Source organism: Enoplosus armatus, chromosome 15, assembly GCF_043641665.1.
Source record: "Enoplosus armatus isolate fEnoArm2 chromosome 15, fEnoArm2.hap1, whole genome shotgun sequence".
NCBI lineage: Eukaryota > Metazoa > Chordata > Actinopteri > Centrarchiformes > Enoplosidae > Enoplosus > Enoplosus armatus.
The window spans coordinates 2,511,902-2,530,220 of NC_092194.1; the positions used below are offsets into that span (position 1 = coordinate 2,511,902).

The 18,319-nt window shown below is 45.9% G+C and overlaps 2 protein-coding genes across 2 annotated transcripts in view; both read right to left on the minus strand.

Annotated features, from left to right (window-relative positions):
• Window positions 1-2,414, minus strand: part of ccdc88c (coiled-coil domain containing 88C) — a 32,543-nt gene extending 30,129 nt beyond the window's left edge. The window contains exons 1-2 of the mRNA XM_070919853.1: window positions 2,355-2,414; window positions 441-553 (exon numbers count right to left, since the gene is read on the minus strand). Coding sequence (XP_070775954.1) covers window positions 441-553; window positions 2,355-2,414 — 173 coding nt within the window. The remainder of the gene's footprint in view (window positions 1-440; window positions 554-2,354) is intronic.
• A 5,455-nt stretch (window positions 2,415-7,869) lies between these two features.
• Window positions 7,870-16,908, minus strand: pals1a (protein associated with LIN7 1, MAGUK p55 family member a). Its single transcript, XM_070920279.1, has 16 exons — window positions 16,806-16,908; window positions 16,301-16,478; window positions 15,450-15,550; window positions 14,373-14,480; window positions 13,009-13,086; window positions 12,766-12,906; window positions 11,725-11,886; window positions 11,054-11,131; window positions 10,711-10,894; window positions 10,542-10,613; window positions 10,240-10,311; window positions 9,937-10,104; window positions 9,754-9,843; window positions 8,732-8,844; window positions 8,483-8,593; window positions 7,870-8,368 (listed from the first exon to the last, which is right to left on the minus strand). Exons 1-16 carry the CDS (start codon window positions 16,890-16,892, stop codon window positions 8,192-8,194), a joined length of 1,920 nt encoding a protein of 639 aa, XP_070776380.1. The 5' UTR covers window positions 16,893-16,908; the 3' UTR covers window positions 7,870-8,191.
• Between the last annotated feature and the right edge of the window lie 1,411 nt (window positions 16,909-18,319).

An 18,319-nucleotide genomic window follows, 5' to 3' on the forward strand; every position in this document is an offset into this window, starting at 1 on the left:
ATTCTATCTACGCAGTGCCAGCTTTTTGACTGCTTGTGTCCGGAGATCGAGTGGCTAAATATGCACGGACTCAATCCGCTGCACCACAGTTGCAGCAGTTCAGTTCTACAGGGACCGTTAATGATCTAACTCTCTTACACCCCGCTTTTCTTCTTAATGCAGACTTCAGCAGCACATCTGGCTGTGACGTTTACAACCTGAAACCAGCGAGTCAGGATGTGGTCGCATGAACGAACACACACACACACACACACACACACACACACACACACACACACACACACACACACACAGGAAATACTGGATTAACTTGCTTACCGCTCATATACCCAATCCAGACACACACACACAAAAAAAAATCCACACCAAAATAACCTTTTTTTTTCTTTTTGGACTCACGCAAATGACCGTGAAACTCTCCTCTGTGTGGTGTTACCTACATGTGTGTCATGATCTTATGCAGGAAGACGCCGTCCACCAGCTCCATGAACATGTTGACCCGCTCCTCTGAGCCTACGTCATCACGTGAACCCAGAGGGCCCAACGTCTGCACCTAGGGACGGAAAGAGAAGTCAGCTACATGGCACTTAGAAACGTCCACCGAAAACTCCCTTTTTTTCCTTTCAACTGGGTGTCTTCCAAAGTTAGTCTTTTTGGTATGAAAATCCCTCCTTGTGCTTCCACTGACGAGCGTTTCTGTGCTGAGCTGCAGCAGAGGGATAGTAACACAAAGAAGAACTTTGGTTCTAAAAAGTCACAGTAACTTTGATTTGATGAACTCAGTCTGCTGAAGCTTCAGCTAAACTTTAGAATACATTTTTGCACAGAAAAAGGGCTGTGGACCCCCCACCCCCTTTACTTATATATAAAATTGCATTGGAAGGGATCTCTTTATGGCCAGTATGGACAGCAGGAACAATTACAGTGACCAGTAACCCTTTCAATGTACATATGGGCATACCAGTACTGTTTTGAGAATTCAAACCTTTCCTTTAAGAGCTATGCTTGCATTAAAATGCCATATACAGCATATTTAATAGTAATTCAAACGGTTGTGTTCAGAGGGGTTTTTTTGCCGAGAGTAGCACCTTCTTTTTGAGGAACGCCTTGCACACACTCACACAGTGACCCAGCTGGAAGCTGCCCAGTACAACCACAGTCTGATCTGCTGCCCACTGAGCAACTCCACTGGAGCAGTCGGGGATTAAGAGTTTAGCTTTCTGCAACCTTGGATGTTCAAACGAAGAGAAAGGGAACGAAAGACAGAGAGTCATAACTAGTCAGGTGAAAGTTGCCCCGTGTCGCCTATGTACTGTGTGCACTGCGTTTGTGTCCGTGTCCAACAAAGACAGGGGGAATTGTTGGTTGACCGGTCAGGTCAACAGGACGTGAGGTTACAGGGAAACAGGAAGTACCACAGAGTTAATAACCTGCTGGCTGCTCTGCCGGTTGTCATAGTCTGGGCTGGGAGCCCATATTGGGCACAGGGAGGATTAAAATGGGTCCCAAGCAAACTCTGAAGACACTGGAATCTATCAGAGTCTACAAGGGAACTAATATATTTAATTTAATCTTACATTTTTTGCTTTACTGTAATGTTGTGAAGCATCTTTAACTACACAGAAAAGTGCTATAAAACAAAGTATTATTATTAAATCTGCCTGTAAATGAACATATACATCCATTTCTGATGTCTTAGGGTGGGTTAAAGGATGCTGCTTCGCTCTGGATTTGGTTTCAGTTAGTTTTAACCAGTTAGTTGGGCAGTCTCTACCTAAAGCCTTGCCTGGTGAGTAAGAGGCAGCCGCTGTGCTCTTTGCTCAGGTGAAAATAGAGACTGGACATCAGCGAGACAGCCAAAATCCCCCAAAAACAGTGGAGATATTTGAGTCTCCCGTGCACATATGAGTATTTATTCAAGTATTAAAGGTGATGAAGAGGGAGGAAAACAACCAGGGGCGACCCAAGAACTGCAGCTGTAACCAGCGAAGCAGAGGAAACAGAGAATGAACTTTTCTGTTTGATAGAGATCTACATTTTAGAAAGTCCCTGAAACGTCAACCAATGGATCACTTAATCTAAGGCTTTTACTCTGAACCCCCCACCCCACCCCACCCCACCCCCCCTCACTGCAGTGTAACCGTCTGAAGAGTGTCAATGAATGGGTTAACAGTGCAAGTGAGCAAGCTACCGTGGAACGGCACAATGCAGGTCAAAGTTCTTAGACTGGTTCGCCGGTCAGCTCTCGTAAAGCAGAAGAAAAGAAGACAAGAGAGTAACACGCGAGACAGGGGTCAGCAGCTCGTGAGCATCCTCCGCACACGACTGTGCGCGCGCGTGCACCTCCAACTCACCCACACCACCAGCGGTGACTCCATGAAAGTGGCCAGCAACTCGGACAGAGTCACGTCCATGGCGGTTCCAACGGCTCCCCGGTCGGCTTACCAATCACCAAACAATCATTAATCCACCGGTCAGTCAGTCGATGTCCGCCGCAGGCTCGCGGTAGGTCTCGACACGGGGCAGAACAAAGCCCCCGCGAGGCATCGATCCCCCACTGCACGAGCTCTCTATCTCACTCTCTCGCACTACTATTGTCTCGCGCTGTCCCGTTTCCCTAAACACAGGGTTTAAAATAAAAAAAACAAGTTAAAATTAATTTTAAAAAACTGTTCGAAACACTCCCACAAACGCTCATGTGCACCGCTGACTCCGTCCCGTTGGTTTAGCGGGTAAATATATCCAGTTAATTTTCCGGCTGAAGGTAAAACACTTGATCCAAACTTCGCAGGACAGTTGTTCGCGTTGCCAGGAGACACAACTCGGACCGCAAAGCGGCGAAACTGCCGTGAAATGAGAGAGGAAACGTAAACAGAGTAGAAACGAGTAAAAAATGCACTATAGAGGAGAACAAAGTGCGTTAAAGTAGTTGTTTCCGTTGTTTGCTACATCCCCACCACGTCTCCGTGCCTCTCTCCTCTCCTCTCCATCAACCTGACCAGCGACACCAAAGGGTTGATTGACAAGGGGTGGCAACCAATCCACTACCGCGCCAAGCGCGGTTCCTGCCCTCAGTCACAAATCAGCCAATTACCGTGCAGAAATTTGGCTGCGCTTCCTCTGAGTCTGACGTCATCGCCAGACAGAATCAACCAGCCAAAGACCTTAAATGGAACAAGATGGTGAGCGTCCGTAGTCCTACGAACTTTTTTTTTTTATTTGGACTTTTTTGGGGGATTTTCGTCAGTTAGGTAATGTAGTGAGAGTTGTCAAGTAAGTAACGTTTTAATTACTTTTTTTCCTTTGTAGTCTTTGCAGAATTGAGTTTCTTACAACGGATTACAAACGATAACCATAAATAACCATGGCTGTATAGCGATTTTAGTGTGCAGCGCATCGACAGTATTGTGGATGAGAATGTGCATTATCTTGACATACTGCCATATTAATTACTGTTCCATCCATGGTTAGTTTGATCTTGTGTTAACAGTAAATGCATCTTGTAAGGCAACAATTTGACCATATATTCCTATCACATTTTGCTTGTCATAGTATTAACAGCACAGGTGTAACTCCATTACATTAATACGGTTCAGTTCCATTTAAATGTTCCAGTAAGCAACGTCAGTGAGCCAGTGTGGCCATAGCACAAGCCCTGGAACTGGGACTTCTAAATGGAATTCTTCTGAAGGACATTGGAGGGACTCTCTTCCTGTAATGGCTTTTTCAAGGTATTCTTGTTGCTCGCTGTTGAGTTTAGGCAGGGTTAGAGAAGTGTCCCTCATCTATCCCCTGACTCAAAGTTTTTTTTTAGAGGTTAATGAATTGAATTTCAACTGGGGCCAGCTCTTTCAAATTATGGCCTGACCTTCTTTGTTTCAGGTTCGCATTTTCCTCTCTAGCTCTGGAAGTTGAGCAGAATCCTGCTTCTTTTGGAACAAGCCAGAATGAATAATACATCCTCCAAACAAAAGCTGCCACTGCCTCCCAAGCAATACCAGCCATGGGGACTGATGGTGAATGGGTTTCTACAGACGTCATCATCTTGCAACAACAACCCATATAAAAAAAATCATAATAATAATAATAATAATAAACTGCAGTCCAGGACAGGAATTAAAAACGTGTAAGGTGAAGTTTTTTTTTAATTTAAGGTGAACTTTCCCTTTAAGCCGACAACCACAAGTAGGTTTGGGGAGGGGTGGGGGGGTCAGCATCTTGCTCTGCCTTGAACATCTCTGACTGCTCTTCAAACAGGTTGAAAATGAAACCAAAGATCAGCTCAGTTTAAAAGTCCACAAAGACTAAATGCAAAAGTAACAGGTGACATGGAATGAATTAAAAAACACACACACAAATCACTCAGGGAATGGATGATGAAGCTGTGCTTGAGTAGGTGCTGGTGGTTTCCTATGTGACAACTGTGCTTTTGATGGAGTCTTGGACATTTTATGAAGACTGCTGGCCACCTTGTAAAGTGAACCCATTTGGTAAACACGTTCCTCTGGCCCCGTCCCAGGTCCCCTGACCTTTACAGAGGAATTTCATGGGAGATTGGAGCAAGGTGTTTCCGACGCTGATCTCAGTGCAGTGCGACGGGGGGGGGGGGGGGGGGGGTTTACACATGGAGGAGTGGAGGGGTGGAGTGTGGATCAGACCAGTGGAAATGCGTCAAAGTCATTTCTTTGGGAGGCTCTGCTGAAATCCAGGGTTTGGCATGATCAAGACAGGAAACTGCAGCCCCAGAACAAACATGCGGCCCACGCAAGAGTTGCAAAAGAAATACACACAGATCTGCTTCCTTTGAGCAAAAGAAAGTGGAGTATTTCTGAAAACACAGAGCCTTTATTTTTTTACCCTGGCGTGGTGGATCTAGGAGAGTGTAGGACATTGCTGTCCCACTTTAAAGAGCACACATGGCTTCAATAACCTGCCACCTTGTGGCTTCTTTGTGTTACTACACCCCCCCACCACTATTTAAGCTGTCCCTCAGTATACAGGCATGATCAGCTTTCACACTGGAGAAGGGGGGGGGGGTTCTATATACAAATATATGAATACACAGTGGTAACAGTGACGTGGTGTCAGGTCTACTCTCACTCTCAGTCTCCGGACTGTTGGGGTTGTAACTAATAACGGCTAATAATTAGTTATCAAGTAGGTCTGTAGCATGTAGTTGTTGCACACTGTCGGGAGGTCAGAAGTCCAGGTTCAGGGTCTGGACCTCTTCACCAACACGGCTGTATAGCTGCTGGAGTCTCAACCGGAGATGATCAGCGTTCAGTGCGATAGAGTTTATTCTGCAACAGGAGGCAAACCCGAGCTGGCTGATTGCGAGTGCTCTTATACAGCCCCCACCTTCCTGAGCGGAGAAGGTGGGGGCTCCACCTCTTTCCTAAAAAAACAAACCAAAAAAAAAAAAAACACAACCCATCATCATCACGTTGTAAATAATGGTGTCATATCTTCCAAATTTGGGATGAAAAATATCAGTAAGAAAAAAAAAGTAGTAGTAGCTAATATTTTAACCTGTAACAATTCATTTCTGATAAGATGTATATTGTTTAGGATTTCGTGCAACTTGACGTGTGTCCAGTTGTTTGTGGCCTTGTTGAAGGGTTGCCTCAAAGCTGAGTTTTCTGGGTTGCAAACTACTGCAGGGTTAGAAAAGTCACATGTTCCGCAACCAAACAAATGGAGGGGCGTTCTGCGACGCGCGACATGCAACATACGTGTAGCTACAGCGTCTTTCGGGGACTCAACACTGGGTGGAGGTAAAGGTGTCGACCATGGAGGCTCTACCCGTCGTGGACAGTGCAAGTGGGAACAGCTGAGCATCAGTTAGGATGACATCGACGCCTGTTCCATTCAGCTGATGAAGACCGTGGTATGCGGTTGAAAGCCCCAGAAAAGCCAGCAAGAATGTCACTTTATTAATGCATAATTGAAGAAACGTCAGCCAGTCGTTTTCTATCGGTCGTCTATTTATTTATTCATTGTGAATATTCATACAAAAAGCAGATTTTCTCAGGAAGAAGTGGTGTTTGATAAACAAGAAGTGGCGTCAATTAACTTCACATTCAATACAGTTAATTTCACTTAGCCGCCCCCCCCCCCCCCCCTGCCCTCTTCCTCCTGGACCAATGGCAGGGAGGCAATCCTATTGGTGCATTCTGGACTTCATAAATCTATTTTTAATATTACAAATATATAAAGGCTCTACCCAGTATTAACAGTGATATGGTGTCAGGTCTACTTCAGGTCATAATAATAATACTTCACCGTCTTCAAAGACAGGCACACACACACACACACACACACACACACACACACATCCGTTCACACAAACACACTAATTATATAATAAGTTCAGCATCATGTGCCGATGTGACTAACTAAAAAAACAAAACAAAAAAAAACAACATTTTCTTTACCCTCGAAACCGTCAGGGCTCCGGCCGAGAGGACATTTCTACTCAAGTGTGATCAGACAGGACAGGAAGAGCCGGCTGACGAGAGAGTCTGTCGTGTGTCGGTCCCACAAAAACAAAACAAAACAAAAAAAAAACAGCCAGGAAAGAGCAAGTGCTGTGTCCTTTATTTTAGTGTTTATTGCAATAGTGTACATTTTAACAGGCGAGCCAGTCAGTCAGTCAGTCGGTCAGTCGGTCAGTCAGTCAGTCAGTCAGTCAGTCAGTCAGTCGGTCGGTCGGTCGGCTGCAGCTTCAGGCCATTCATCGCCAGACTCCCCCGCTGCAAAGGAAAGCCGGCATCTAATGCACCGTTTGGGTGTGTGTGAGTGTTCTTCATAGCAACAAAACGCGGTGGCTCAGTGTGGATTTACATTTCTACTTGATGCCTCTGTGTGTGTGTGTGTGTGTGTGTGTGTGTGTGATTTTCACATTTACTCCTCACAGGGGCCTCATGTGTTCACGTGTCGTGCTCGGGCCCAACGAGTCGCTCGATTAAAAAAAAAAAAAAGAAAACTAAACAAAACACAAAATCAAATGTTTACATTGATTCTTGGCACTGCAAAAAAGAAAAAAGAAAAAAAAAAAAGAAGTGAAAAATCGTTTTGACTGTCATAATTTAAATACTTGAAATGATCACAGCAGAAAGTCGTCACAATGAGGCACTACGATTCTGCGAGAGAGGAACTCTTAAAAGTAAAACAGACCGAACGAAAAGAGGGAAAAAAAAAAAAAAAGAGGTCCATATTTTGGTCTCACTGAGTGTCATTTAAATTCCACTGCGGAATAAAAACATTGTGGACCAGTTAGGCACCATCCAGGATCAGCGTTGATCCCCCCCCCCCCCCCCTTCAGGACACAAAAAGGTTTACATTGTACGTGCTCATCGATACCAGTGCCAGCGGGTCAATACATTCTAGAAGACGCCGAATCTCTGCAGCTCCGCGGCGAGATTTTTCCGAGACAAACCGTCGGGAATGTTGTGAGAATAAAGCCGGAAGTCATGATATTTTCAGCGATACATTTGTAATTTCGCAGCTTTGATGAGGTTTTATGAGATGCTGAGAATAAAGTTGTTATTCTGAAGATAAACTGGGTGTTGTGATTCGTCGTAGAGTGTCCGAATATCACAAGAAACAGCTCCAATTATGAGAATGACGCTGTTATTTTGTAGTTAAAAAAAAAAAAAAAGTCATGGCATTACGACAAAAATATATTTTCTATTATAAAATGTTGTATATGTTACGAGTTGTAGAATTAAGTTGTAGTTAACATGCAGCATTGTGTTCTCAAAATAATCATAGTGCATCCCCGAAGCACTATGACTTTGTTCTTGATTCTATTACATATAAATATTGAAATCACAACTTTATTCGCACGGTTTTTATGAACACCGCAACTTTATTTTGTAGTATTATGACTTTGTAAAACTGCATCTCCCAACATTATGACTGCCGCGCGGAATTGAGTCGTCTTATAATAAGATTGTGTTTGTAAAATTAGGAATCTATCTGACAATATTGTGACATTAGGTTGCAATATTGTGATATTTCACTTTTTATCTCCGAACACTGAAACTCTCAAAACTCTCAGTAGTTAACAGTGGCCCCAACTCTCACACAACATTTCAGGTTCCAGTTTGTTACAGGTCTAGAAGTGTGTACTCTACGACTGGTGTGTGTGTGTGTGTGTGTGTGTGTGTGTGTGTGTGTGTGTGTGTGCTCAGCGCAGCCAGGAGCAGGGCACCCACTGGGGCTCAGTGTCCAGTTTGTTGATGAGCCGGAGCAGCTCGTTGTAGGCTTTGTCCTGGTCCGTGTTGACGATGACGGCGTCGAACAGGTGGCCGCAGCTCTGCTCCATCTCCCGGGCTTTCTCGATGATGTCCCGCAGCTCCTCGGGCTGTCCACAACACACACACACACACACACGTTAGTGAGGCAGCACTGAACACTTTAGAGCTGTAAACACGGGTGATGTTTATCTTTGAGCGAGTGTAAACAGTTGGACAGGAACCTTAGGGTTCTTGTTGTCTTTAGCCAATAGGGCTCGGAGTCTTTCCTGGGAGGGCGGAGCTATGAAGATGATGTAAGGCTTCAAGTCTGAACTCCTCAGCACCTTTAGAGCCTGTACACACACACACACACACACACACACACAAACACAAAGACGTTAGGATTCAACCTCCACCTTTTTACCTCATGCCACCCTGCTCAGTCGTGTGTGTGTGTGTGTGTGTGTGTGTGTGTGTGTGTATACACCAACCTGCGTGTGCAGACAGAGCACACCGATCTTTCCAGTGTTGATGACCTGTCTCACCGAGTCTGTACTCGTCCCATACAGGTTCTTCTCAAACTCACCAGACTCGATCAGCTTTCCTGGGAGAAACGTGGGGGGGGGGGGGGGGGGGGGGCATTTTAGTCACAGGCTTATGACACTGTCACCACATGTCTTGGCAAGGAACGCCATTATTGGGTTTTTTTTCAGTCTTCACGGTGCCATACATGACAATCTAAAATGCTTTGGGTCCTTCAACCCGAGTAGCAACCAGAATCTATATGTTTTTAACCTAAATCTGCAGATAAATGGGTAGATCGCCAGAGCTCCGAGGATATGAAGGCGTGTTGATGAAACATTCTGAGCCCCAGTGCTGTCAAACGTAGTGACAGTTTAAAACGAAATGATAGGATTTTGTCACTCCTAGGGTTTTTCTCGTTTCCATTTGTGATGAGCAAGTTTTGGAACAGCCATTCGCATCACAACCACTGCACTGCCTTGCGTTTCTCCAAGAGTTTGACCTGTTTCAAATCGCCACCGGATTTGATGTGAACGCAGCCTTACTGTCACGGAACAAGTGATTATGAAGCAAGGCGTGATCTGACTTTAAGAGTGTCCGCTAACGGGTGTGTTTCCCCACACGGCTCCTCCTCTATACAGATGGCAAAATGTATGTCACTTTACGACCCTTGCAGGCTTAGTCCATCGCTGAACTGAACACTCTTTCCACCACAACCGTCACGGTGCACACAGTCCGTGTTCCTACAGCAGACCAGACAGACTCGACTATTCACCAACTATTCACTTGCACTGTTTCACCGTTTACTTTCATTAGTTTGGTGCTAACTTATTCATATGTACTGTTACGTATCCACCAGTATGCCGAGGAGGCTGTCTAGCTACCTGAAACACACTTTGTCTCAATCTCCTTTTAGCCAGATCGCTTGAAGTTTGGTACGCTGACTGACCAAGTGATCCATTTTACATACATCCCAAACATGAAATCTGACCTGCCGCCAGCTCGGCCTCAAAGGTCTGACGGGACACAAAGTGGTAATCTCGACCGCTCAGCTCGCCTTCCCGACGGCTCCGCGTGGTATCTGTAACACACACACACACACACACACACAGGGGTTAGTATATCCACAAACGCATAAAAGCATGCGTACGGTGTTTGTGTGCGTAGGTCTTACGAGGTACAGCTCCGGCGAAGCGCTCTGGTTGGTTGTTGAGCAGCCTCTGCCTCAGCTCGGCCTGCCCGCAGCTGGTGGGACCGATCAACGCGATCGGCCGCTTCCTATTGGCCGGCTGGTGGTACAGAGCCATCTCCTCATAGGTGAGGACCTCCTCGTTATCGATATCTGGGCCAATGGGAGGTAAAATAATAAAATAAATAAGGTAACGAATCCGTTTATTTCACTCGTAGTGGGTCGTCCGAGGCTCCACTATCACACAGACACGCGTCTACAAGTAGCACCGCAGACAGACAGGCATACCATCATTCCTGTGAGCGTTGTACAGCAGCTTCTTTCTCTTCCTCTTGTTCTTCTTCGCACACCACAGCTTCCCTGTGGACAAGCAGACAACTTCAAACGTATTGCATTCACTGTATAGAAAGAAATGCATTTGACTCTACACACATCTTGTGCTCGGAAATGTACGCATGTGCAGTAAGTTAGCTGAACTGAACCGAACTTCCTCAATTTAATTCCGTTTCCTGCGATCAGCCACTAAATCCTGCTGTAAATAATGTGCAATCAGGCATGTATAATGAAACCATGACCTAAAAGTGACTGACCAGACTTCTCAGGCTCCTTGTCTTCTTCTATGGTCTGTTTCATGGCCTCTCTCTGCTGCTGGAAACTCTTCCCTGTGGGGAATATGATAGAAGAAAAACCAACAGCAGTCACGTCACGCTCCAACAACAAGCTCTGACGAAAGACTGCAGCCACAGACAGACAACAGACCTGGTACCAGTCCAGCTAGTGGCTGGTTGTCCTCATCCCCGTCCCTGTAAGCCTGCCACCAGTTGGGGTCCGACTGGCTGATAATGTGGAGAATGTCCCCCTTCTGGAAGGACAGGCCCAGCTCTCTGCACGGCACGTAGGGGTCATCTGATGGGTCGTAGTCGAAATGCGCCTTCACGTGGACCTGGAGGACAGAAAGGAAGTGGGGGGGGAAAAAAGCACCAACAGGGAAACATCAAGACATTGTCAAACATGACTTCTGTCCACACATTGTCAGTCTGCTCTTTGACAGACGTTTTTTGCTCATCCCCGAGCCCTCGGATGTCCTGGACTCTGAACTCACCACGGTCTCTTTGACAGGCGGAGGTTTGCTTTGAGGGCTGGGAATAAGCACGAAGGTCAGGAGGCCGTGCATGTCCGCCTGACACACACACACACACACACACACACACACACACACAAATACAAGGATAGAGAAAGAGAAAAGCAGTTCTTATTAGAATATGTAAGTGACTACCAGTGGTTCCCACTGAAGTGAAGCCCTCTTGATTTTAAGGGTGTAAGAATTTATATACATATAAACGATAATATGCATGCACTTAATTTCTGTGACGAAGACTAGATTTAAGGGTTGTTTTAGACGTTAATACCTTTATTTATTTATTCATTTATTATAAAGCCAGGCTGCTTGGACTATTAAAAGGTGTGTGTATGACAGTGAAATCAAAAGAAAATCATATTACGGACATACAAAAAAACATAAGGAAACATCGTCTGATACACTGCAATATCCACAGAATGTTATACACATTGCAAGTTTTACACTAACTTCCTGCAGGTATTAAGTTCCACTATGTAGATGAATTGTACAGTCAGTCGTTCTGTGCTACTATTGTATGCAATGAATGTTTTTAACACCTGTAAATGCTGAGATACTGAATGACAGCACTGATCATCCTGTGGTGGCGTTTATCACGGCGTCAAAGAACTACGCGCGCGAGGACACATACTCACAAGGATATCAAAGACTTGGTTGACGTCTTTCCCTCTGATCTCGATGCCGTTTATCTCCAGTATTTCATCTCCCTCCGACAGAAGTCCACTCCGCTCAGCGGCCCCACCTCGAACAATGCGGCTGATCACCACGCTGTCCATTTCGTTGCGCACGGTCGCCCCCTGCAGAGCACGCACAGAAATGCAATGTATTTTTCTGCGTTATCCTCAGTTTCCCATATCCCATGATGCTTAGCCACAGGAGAGCTGAAGCTTCTGAGCCTTACGGGAGCCATAGTTGTTGATAGGGGCGGGGGCAATATGATATGCAATCCGTGTCAGATTTACTTTTACAATAAACAGGAAGTCAAGAGACATATTTAACATACTCGTTCACCCTCAGACGTTTGTTAGCTAAAATAGAAAATCAAAAGTAAAACGGCCTCAGTTTCACATCTCTTCTGACTACAAAGAGAAACACATTTAAATGACACTTCCATGGCTTCTTCCATCCGTGTTTAGCAAAGATTGCGTAATAGACTGCTGCATCTGAAACACGCTCGCGTTTCAGATGCATTGTCCTTCTTGGCCACGCACTCCTCATACTGTATTACATGATTGTGTTTCAAGTGATGGAACGAATGGCTTGAGTTTCCTCTGAAGACGCAACCATTTCCCCGACAGTGTTTTGCGTTTAGCTCCATTCGGTCCGTATCGTGTTAGCTGAATTCATGACGTCATTCACGCGGTGCTTTGGCATACCTACTTTTGTTCAAATGAGAAGGTGTTCACAGTCTGCTAGCCAGAACGGTAGACCCATAGCAGATTAATGGAGGGTTTTGTTTATCAATCCGTCCTTTATCTATACCCGCTCATCCAGTGCAGGGTCGCCGAGGGGCTAGAGCTGATTCCAGATCGCATTGGGCAAGGGGCCGGCGGGACCCTGGACATCACAGAGCTGCCATATATGGACAGACGAGTGGAAGGAAAGCTAAACCCGGAAGTGTGGTGGGATGTCGGCTCTCTGCATAAAGTGATTCGGAGTGAGCCTTTGAGTCTTACCAGTGGGATGTCTTGGGCCTTCTCTATGCGAACTATCTTGACAGTCTCCCCTCCCCACTGGGTCAGGGTTTCTCCTTGGGCGGGCAGCGGCTCAGGCTGCATTTCCCTCTCTGCAATGCTGTCATGGGCCAGGAGCAGTGACTGCAAAACACACACACACACACACACACACACACACACTCAACTACGGGATTCTTTTGTTTATTTGCCAATGCAGCGTTGCGTGTGTGTGTGTGTCTCTACCTGGATGTGTGTGTCTGACAGCAGGCTGTGGAGTTCGAGTCCCTCTTTGTTCTGACTTGGCTGAATGAGATTCCTGACCTGAAACCATGGCGACATAAAACACAACCGGTATCATCACGAAAAAATATTACCATAGCTGTGACATATTATCACCGTAGCAACTGCAGACATTCCTGAACGCAACACGGCCGCTTCAGTACGTGATTATTTGTCTCATCACGCTCGACTGCTGTTAAAAACTCCCTTTTCCTACAAAAGAATGATAACAACTAAAGCTGGGCTCAGATTGCAACCAATTGGGTTCAGGTTATTCTGCGTTCATTGCAGCTGAAGGAGTAATCTGGTCTGGGGGGCCTTGGTCAGGAGCAGAGGGTCTGTTGTCTATGTGAGGGGGCTACAAACTTAGATCTTAACTCTCTTTAAGAGCAGGAAGAACAATACGGGCCAACTAAATAAATTGGCATAAATTCAATATTATAGGATTATAATTTTGACCGTTGCATGTTTCACTCTGCGCCTGGCCTAATATGATCTACAGCTAAGAGGAGAGCAGCTCTGAGTCATAAAAAGGTATTTTGAGCACTTCCAATCGCCTTGCCCACTGTGACTGTTTTCATCTTTTTGTCATTTCTCCTTCCACTTCATTAACAATGACAAAAGGAACATGTTTCTGGGCGCACGGAATGAACCAAAGCTTTTGTTCTTGAAGGCAAAATGCAGGGCAAAGGGGGGGAGGCGGGGGGGGGGGGGGGGGGGGGCGCTGGAGATGCCAACATGGAGCACAAATAAATGTGCTGCTCTTTAATGAGATTGAAATGAGCCATGAACAGGCCAGCCGACTAAACGCCGCGGAGGAGAAGTCACTGCGGCAGCGATCGTACGAGGAGGTCCAGGCCTCACTGGAGCTGGTTGTTATGGTCAGCCGGGTGTCATCTGGTGGTCACCCATAAACAAATAATCTAACTTTACAGAGTTCGAGTCTCTGCTTTGCTTCGGCTCTCTCTTTGTGATGAACGGAATAAAGTTGGAGCTCAAAACTGACATTGGTATCATGCATTAAACAGGCCGTTTGAAAATAAAGGAGTTGTGTCTGTGTGTGTGTGTGTGTGTGTGTACATGCACATACTGTTAGTGTGTAAACGAGTTTCAGCTCTAATTGATGCTGAACAGAGCCGCTCTGTCTCCAACCTCATCATTACACACTCGCTGACCTGGGCTGTGTGTGTGTGTGTGTGTGTGTGTGTGTGTGTGTGTGTGTGTGTGTGTGTGTGTGTGTGTGTGTGTGTGTGTGTGTGTCACCCTCCTGTCAGACGAGGGTGACGCACACAAACGGACATTTGAAACAAAATAAATCTGGATAATACCTCCATGGCCAGCGGAAGTGCCTGGTGTGTGTGTGGGTACGGAGGAGAGGGTCGGTGCATGCTGGTGGCCACCGCATTATGGATCTTCAGCGCTGACTGGAAGTCAGACTAAAAAGAGGAGGAAAGAGGAGTCACCAGCGTGTACTGTTGGGAGTATATGCATGTTTTCCTTTAACATCAAGTGTTCACATTGTTTAAAAGTGGAATCAAAGTGCAATTCAAATAAAACACTAATATATGTTATGACAACGCTATCTGCTGACCAAATGAGGCGTTGCCATGTCATATTGAGTTGTCTGGCAAAATAAACCTCGACACAGGCTCATGGCAAAAGGTGTACTGTGTGCTCAGCCAAAATACAGGGCTGCAACTGACGGTTACTGTCATTATTGATTAATCAGACTTTTATTTTCCCGATTCATGTCTGTAAAAAGCCAGAGAACAGCAGCCTAAAACTTGAAGACATTCAATTTACTTTCATATATATATATATATATATATATATATATATATATATATATGACAAAGAAATGCATTTGAGAAGCCTGAATCAGAAAATATTTGTGCTTGAAAAATGATTGTTCGTGTCATATTTGTACAGTTAATGATCCCGGGGAGGAACTACGGGCCAGGAACTAATATTGAAATTAGGTCCCTTCACTTGAAATACATGTTAAGTTTCTGATTTCCGAAAAAACAAAAAAAGAAAACACGTCCTGGAAATGTCCTTGTAGCCCACAAAGAGCCATGCGAAGGCTTTCTGAACCCTGCCAAAGGTTGCAATGAGTTATGTGTTAGCTTTGGGCATAAAAATTTAAGCATATTTAATACTGGCACAGAAGAGTTCCTATCAGTGGCTTCGCTGGCAGCCTGTAGCATCCAGCCTCCTCTCCCCGCACTAAAGCCTTCATTCCAACGGCGGGGCTCTTGCGTTGTCATGGATGCCCCGGCCCAGAAGACAGCGACCGCTCCGTCTCTGTAAATCCCCTTCCACTTTGGAGGCCAGAGAGTCTTGGAAAACACCCCTGGATTACACACCGACTCGAAGCTCTTTCCGTCTAATTCCCTTTATATTACCTTGTTTAGTAGTGCAAGAACCAGCTCCAAGTCATTCTGACTCTGCTGGTCGGACAAGCAGCCCTGGACCTGCTTCAGCGACAGCAGCAACTCCTCCAACTCTGCAAGAAAAGACGCATGAATGACCTTTGACGCGAGACAAACGCAGATTAAAAAAAAGGCGTAGAAATTTGAGATTGACTTTGCTATCGGCTTGTCCCGGCCTCAGATGAAAGAGTGTGTGTGTGTGTGTGTGTGTGAGAAAGACTGCATCTCATTTTCCCCAGTCAAGACTAACCCTTGTTCTACATCGTGTGCTCCTGTTTGTTTGCGTGTGTGTGTGTGTGTGTGTGTGTGTCAACATTACCACCCCTAACAAAGTTTTAATTAAGTCGCCCTCAAGTGTCCTCATGTCCTTCTCTCCCCTCCCTGAGGAATTCCCTCCCTGATGGCCGACATGTCTTCCTTACATTCCTGTCCCTCCCACCCAGCTTCCTCTCTCTCCCATCTCTTCACTTTCACCCTCCCCGCCCCCCTGCCCTTCTTCTTCATCCCTCCTTCATATCAAATTTCAGTCATCCTGCAGTTTTTAAACATCCCTCTCTACCTCTTTTTCCTCTCTCCTTCCTTTTCGTCAGGGAGCTTCACTACACCAATGACCTGCAATTCTAGTCAATGTCGTTCACATCGCCCAATATCACTAATTTGCCTAAGGGGGGGGCTTCACAATCTGGCACCCCACTATCCTTAGACCCTTGCTTCGGATAAAAACTCCCCAAAAAAACCCTCTCCAGTTCTACTATCTTCCGCGTGTGTGTGTGTGTGTGTGTGTGTGTGTGTGTGTGTGTGTGTGTGTGTGTGCGTGTGCATACCCAGCAGTGCGTGTGTGTGCTGGCTGCCGAGCGCTGGCTGCTGCGGAGTGTGTGTGTCCTGCAGGAATGTGGGGTTGTCGATGCCGATGTGGGGATGCTGGGAGAGCTTCCTGAGTCTGAGCGAGGCGTTCAGGTCCAGCTGCCGACCCTCCTCCTCTCTGCGGCGACGAAGATCCTCCTGACGCACATGCGGCCCAAACAAATGCATCATAGATAGAAACATGAACCGGGAAAGGATGGAAATGGGGTGGCTATTGTGTTGCATTGTGGGAAATGTAGGGGCAATTTACCTCTAACAATCTAATAATTTATCTCTAACTATTTTATTTTCCTATTTCTATACTTTACTTATATGTTTTGCATCTTTTCTGTACCTTAGTGCAGAATTTAAGAACAAGCTTGGTTGTTTTTGAGTAAAATAAGCATGGGTAACAAGTGTGTGTGTGTGTGTGTGTGTGTGTGTGTGTGTGTGTGTGTGTGTGTGTGTACGTGTATGTATACACACCTGGTGCTGGCGTATCCTCTCCAGCTGTGCAGATCTGCGGAGCGGTAGCGTTCGACTCCCCAGCTCTCCCGGACAGTCGACGGCCATTTCCCGGTGCTGCTGTCCTCCCCTCAGCTCTTCGTCTCCTCCTCCCCCACCTCCTCCTCCTCCTCCTCCTCCTCCTCCCCCTCCACCACCTCCACCACCTCCCTCCGCAGCAACATGGCCGTTCAGATGGGAGGTTGTCATCCCAAACACACGAGTCAAAAGTGGGTGTGCTTGTGCGGATTCCAGGGATGTTTAGGTGTGTGTATCTCTAGAATCGGGCGAGTCTAGGAAGGCAGCTCAGCGAACAGGGCGGCCATGACACCTTCACCTGCGGGGAAAGCAGGAAAATGAACAAACAAGGGTTGTGTTAAAAAAAAAAAAGAAAAACGAAAGTAGGCCTTTTTCACAGCACACATTTGGACTGGTCATAGTAGGAAAAGCACAGGTGTTACAAAAAACATGGGCGTCCCAGTGAGCCATGGCAGCCTGACAGCACTGGAGCCTGAAAGTGATGCAGCTAAATGGAATTCAGCCACAATGTGTTGTTTTTTTTTGGTTTTTTGTTTTAATTGCACCTGTGTTTTTCCCACTGTGACATGTCAAAAAAGGGAGATTACAGCCGCTGCAGAAAACTTGTTCTCAAATCAAATTCAAAGTATTTCTCGTCACATTACACATTTATGACTAAACAAACAACAGTCACATTGCTAGTTATTATCTATTAAGAGTTTAACTGTGTAAAGCACAGCATCAGGGCTGCGTCGGTGCGTCAGCGGCCTAGAAACATTTCAGAGAAGAAGCTGTAATAAACCAGAATGATGAAACTTTAATGGCTACCAATCCGGTAGACAGACAGCCAGTTTATAACGTGTGACTAGTTTACTGGTTTAGGCAGTGGCTGATTGACCTAATGAGTGTACTAAATGGGTAACTGGTTTACTGTGTGACACCACGGACTGGCTGACTGATTGATTGGACTTACAGACTAGTTAAAACACCGCTGCACCATTTATGACACCACCTTAGTCGTCCCTGTCTCTCTCTCTAATAGTTCAGAAACAACAACATCATCCTCCCGTGACATTTACATCCACTGTATGGGAGCGTTACGGTTTCCTGGTTAGTTTCAGCGAAACTGGGCAACGATTAGGGTCAAACTGCGCGCTGATGTTGTTCAACTGAAGTCGTGAAGTCGGGCCTGTCCGTGGAAACACTTCAATCAGGACATTTACGACGGAGATTCAGACCGTGCCAAAGTAATAACTGATGCTGCAGGAGTGGAACTACAATGTGCCTTCACGTGTGCATTTTTGTCAGTCCGTTGTGCCTGCCCTCTGTAAAGCAAGGTAGAAATGAATGGAGAGAGAGAGAGAGAGAGAGAGAGAGAGAGAGGTGTGTGTGTGTGTAAAAATAAACAGAGATGGATGCCTTATCTCTCAGTGCCACAATAACAACAATGGCATGCTTGATATGCTATCTCTTACCAG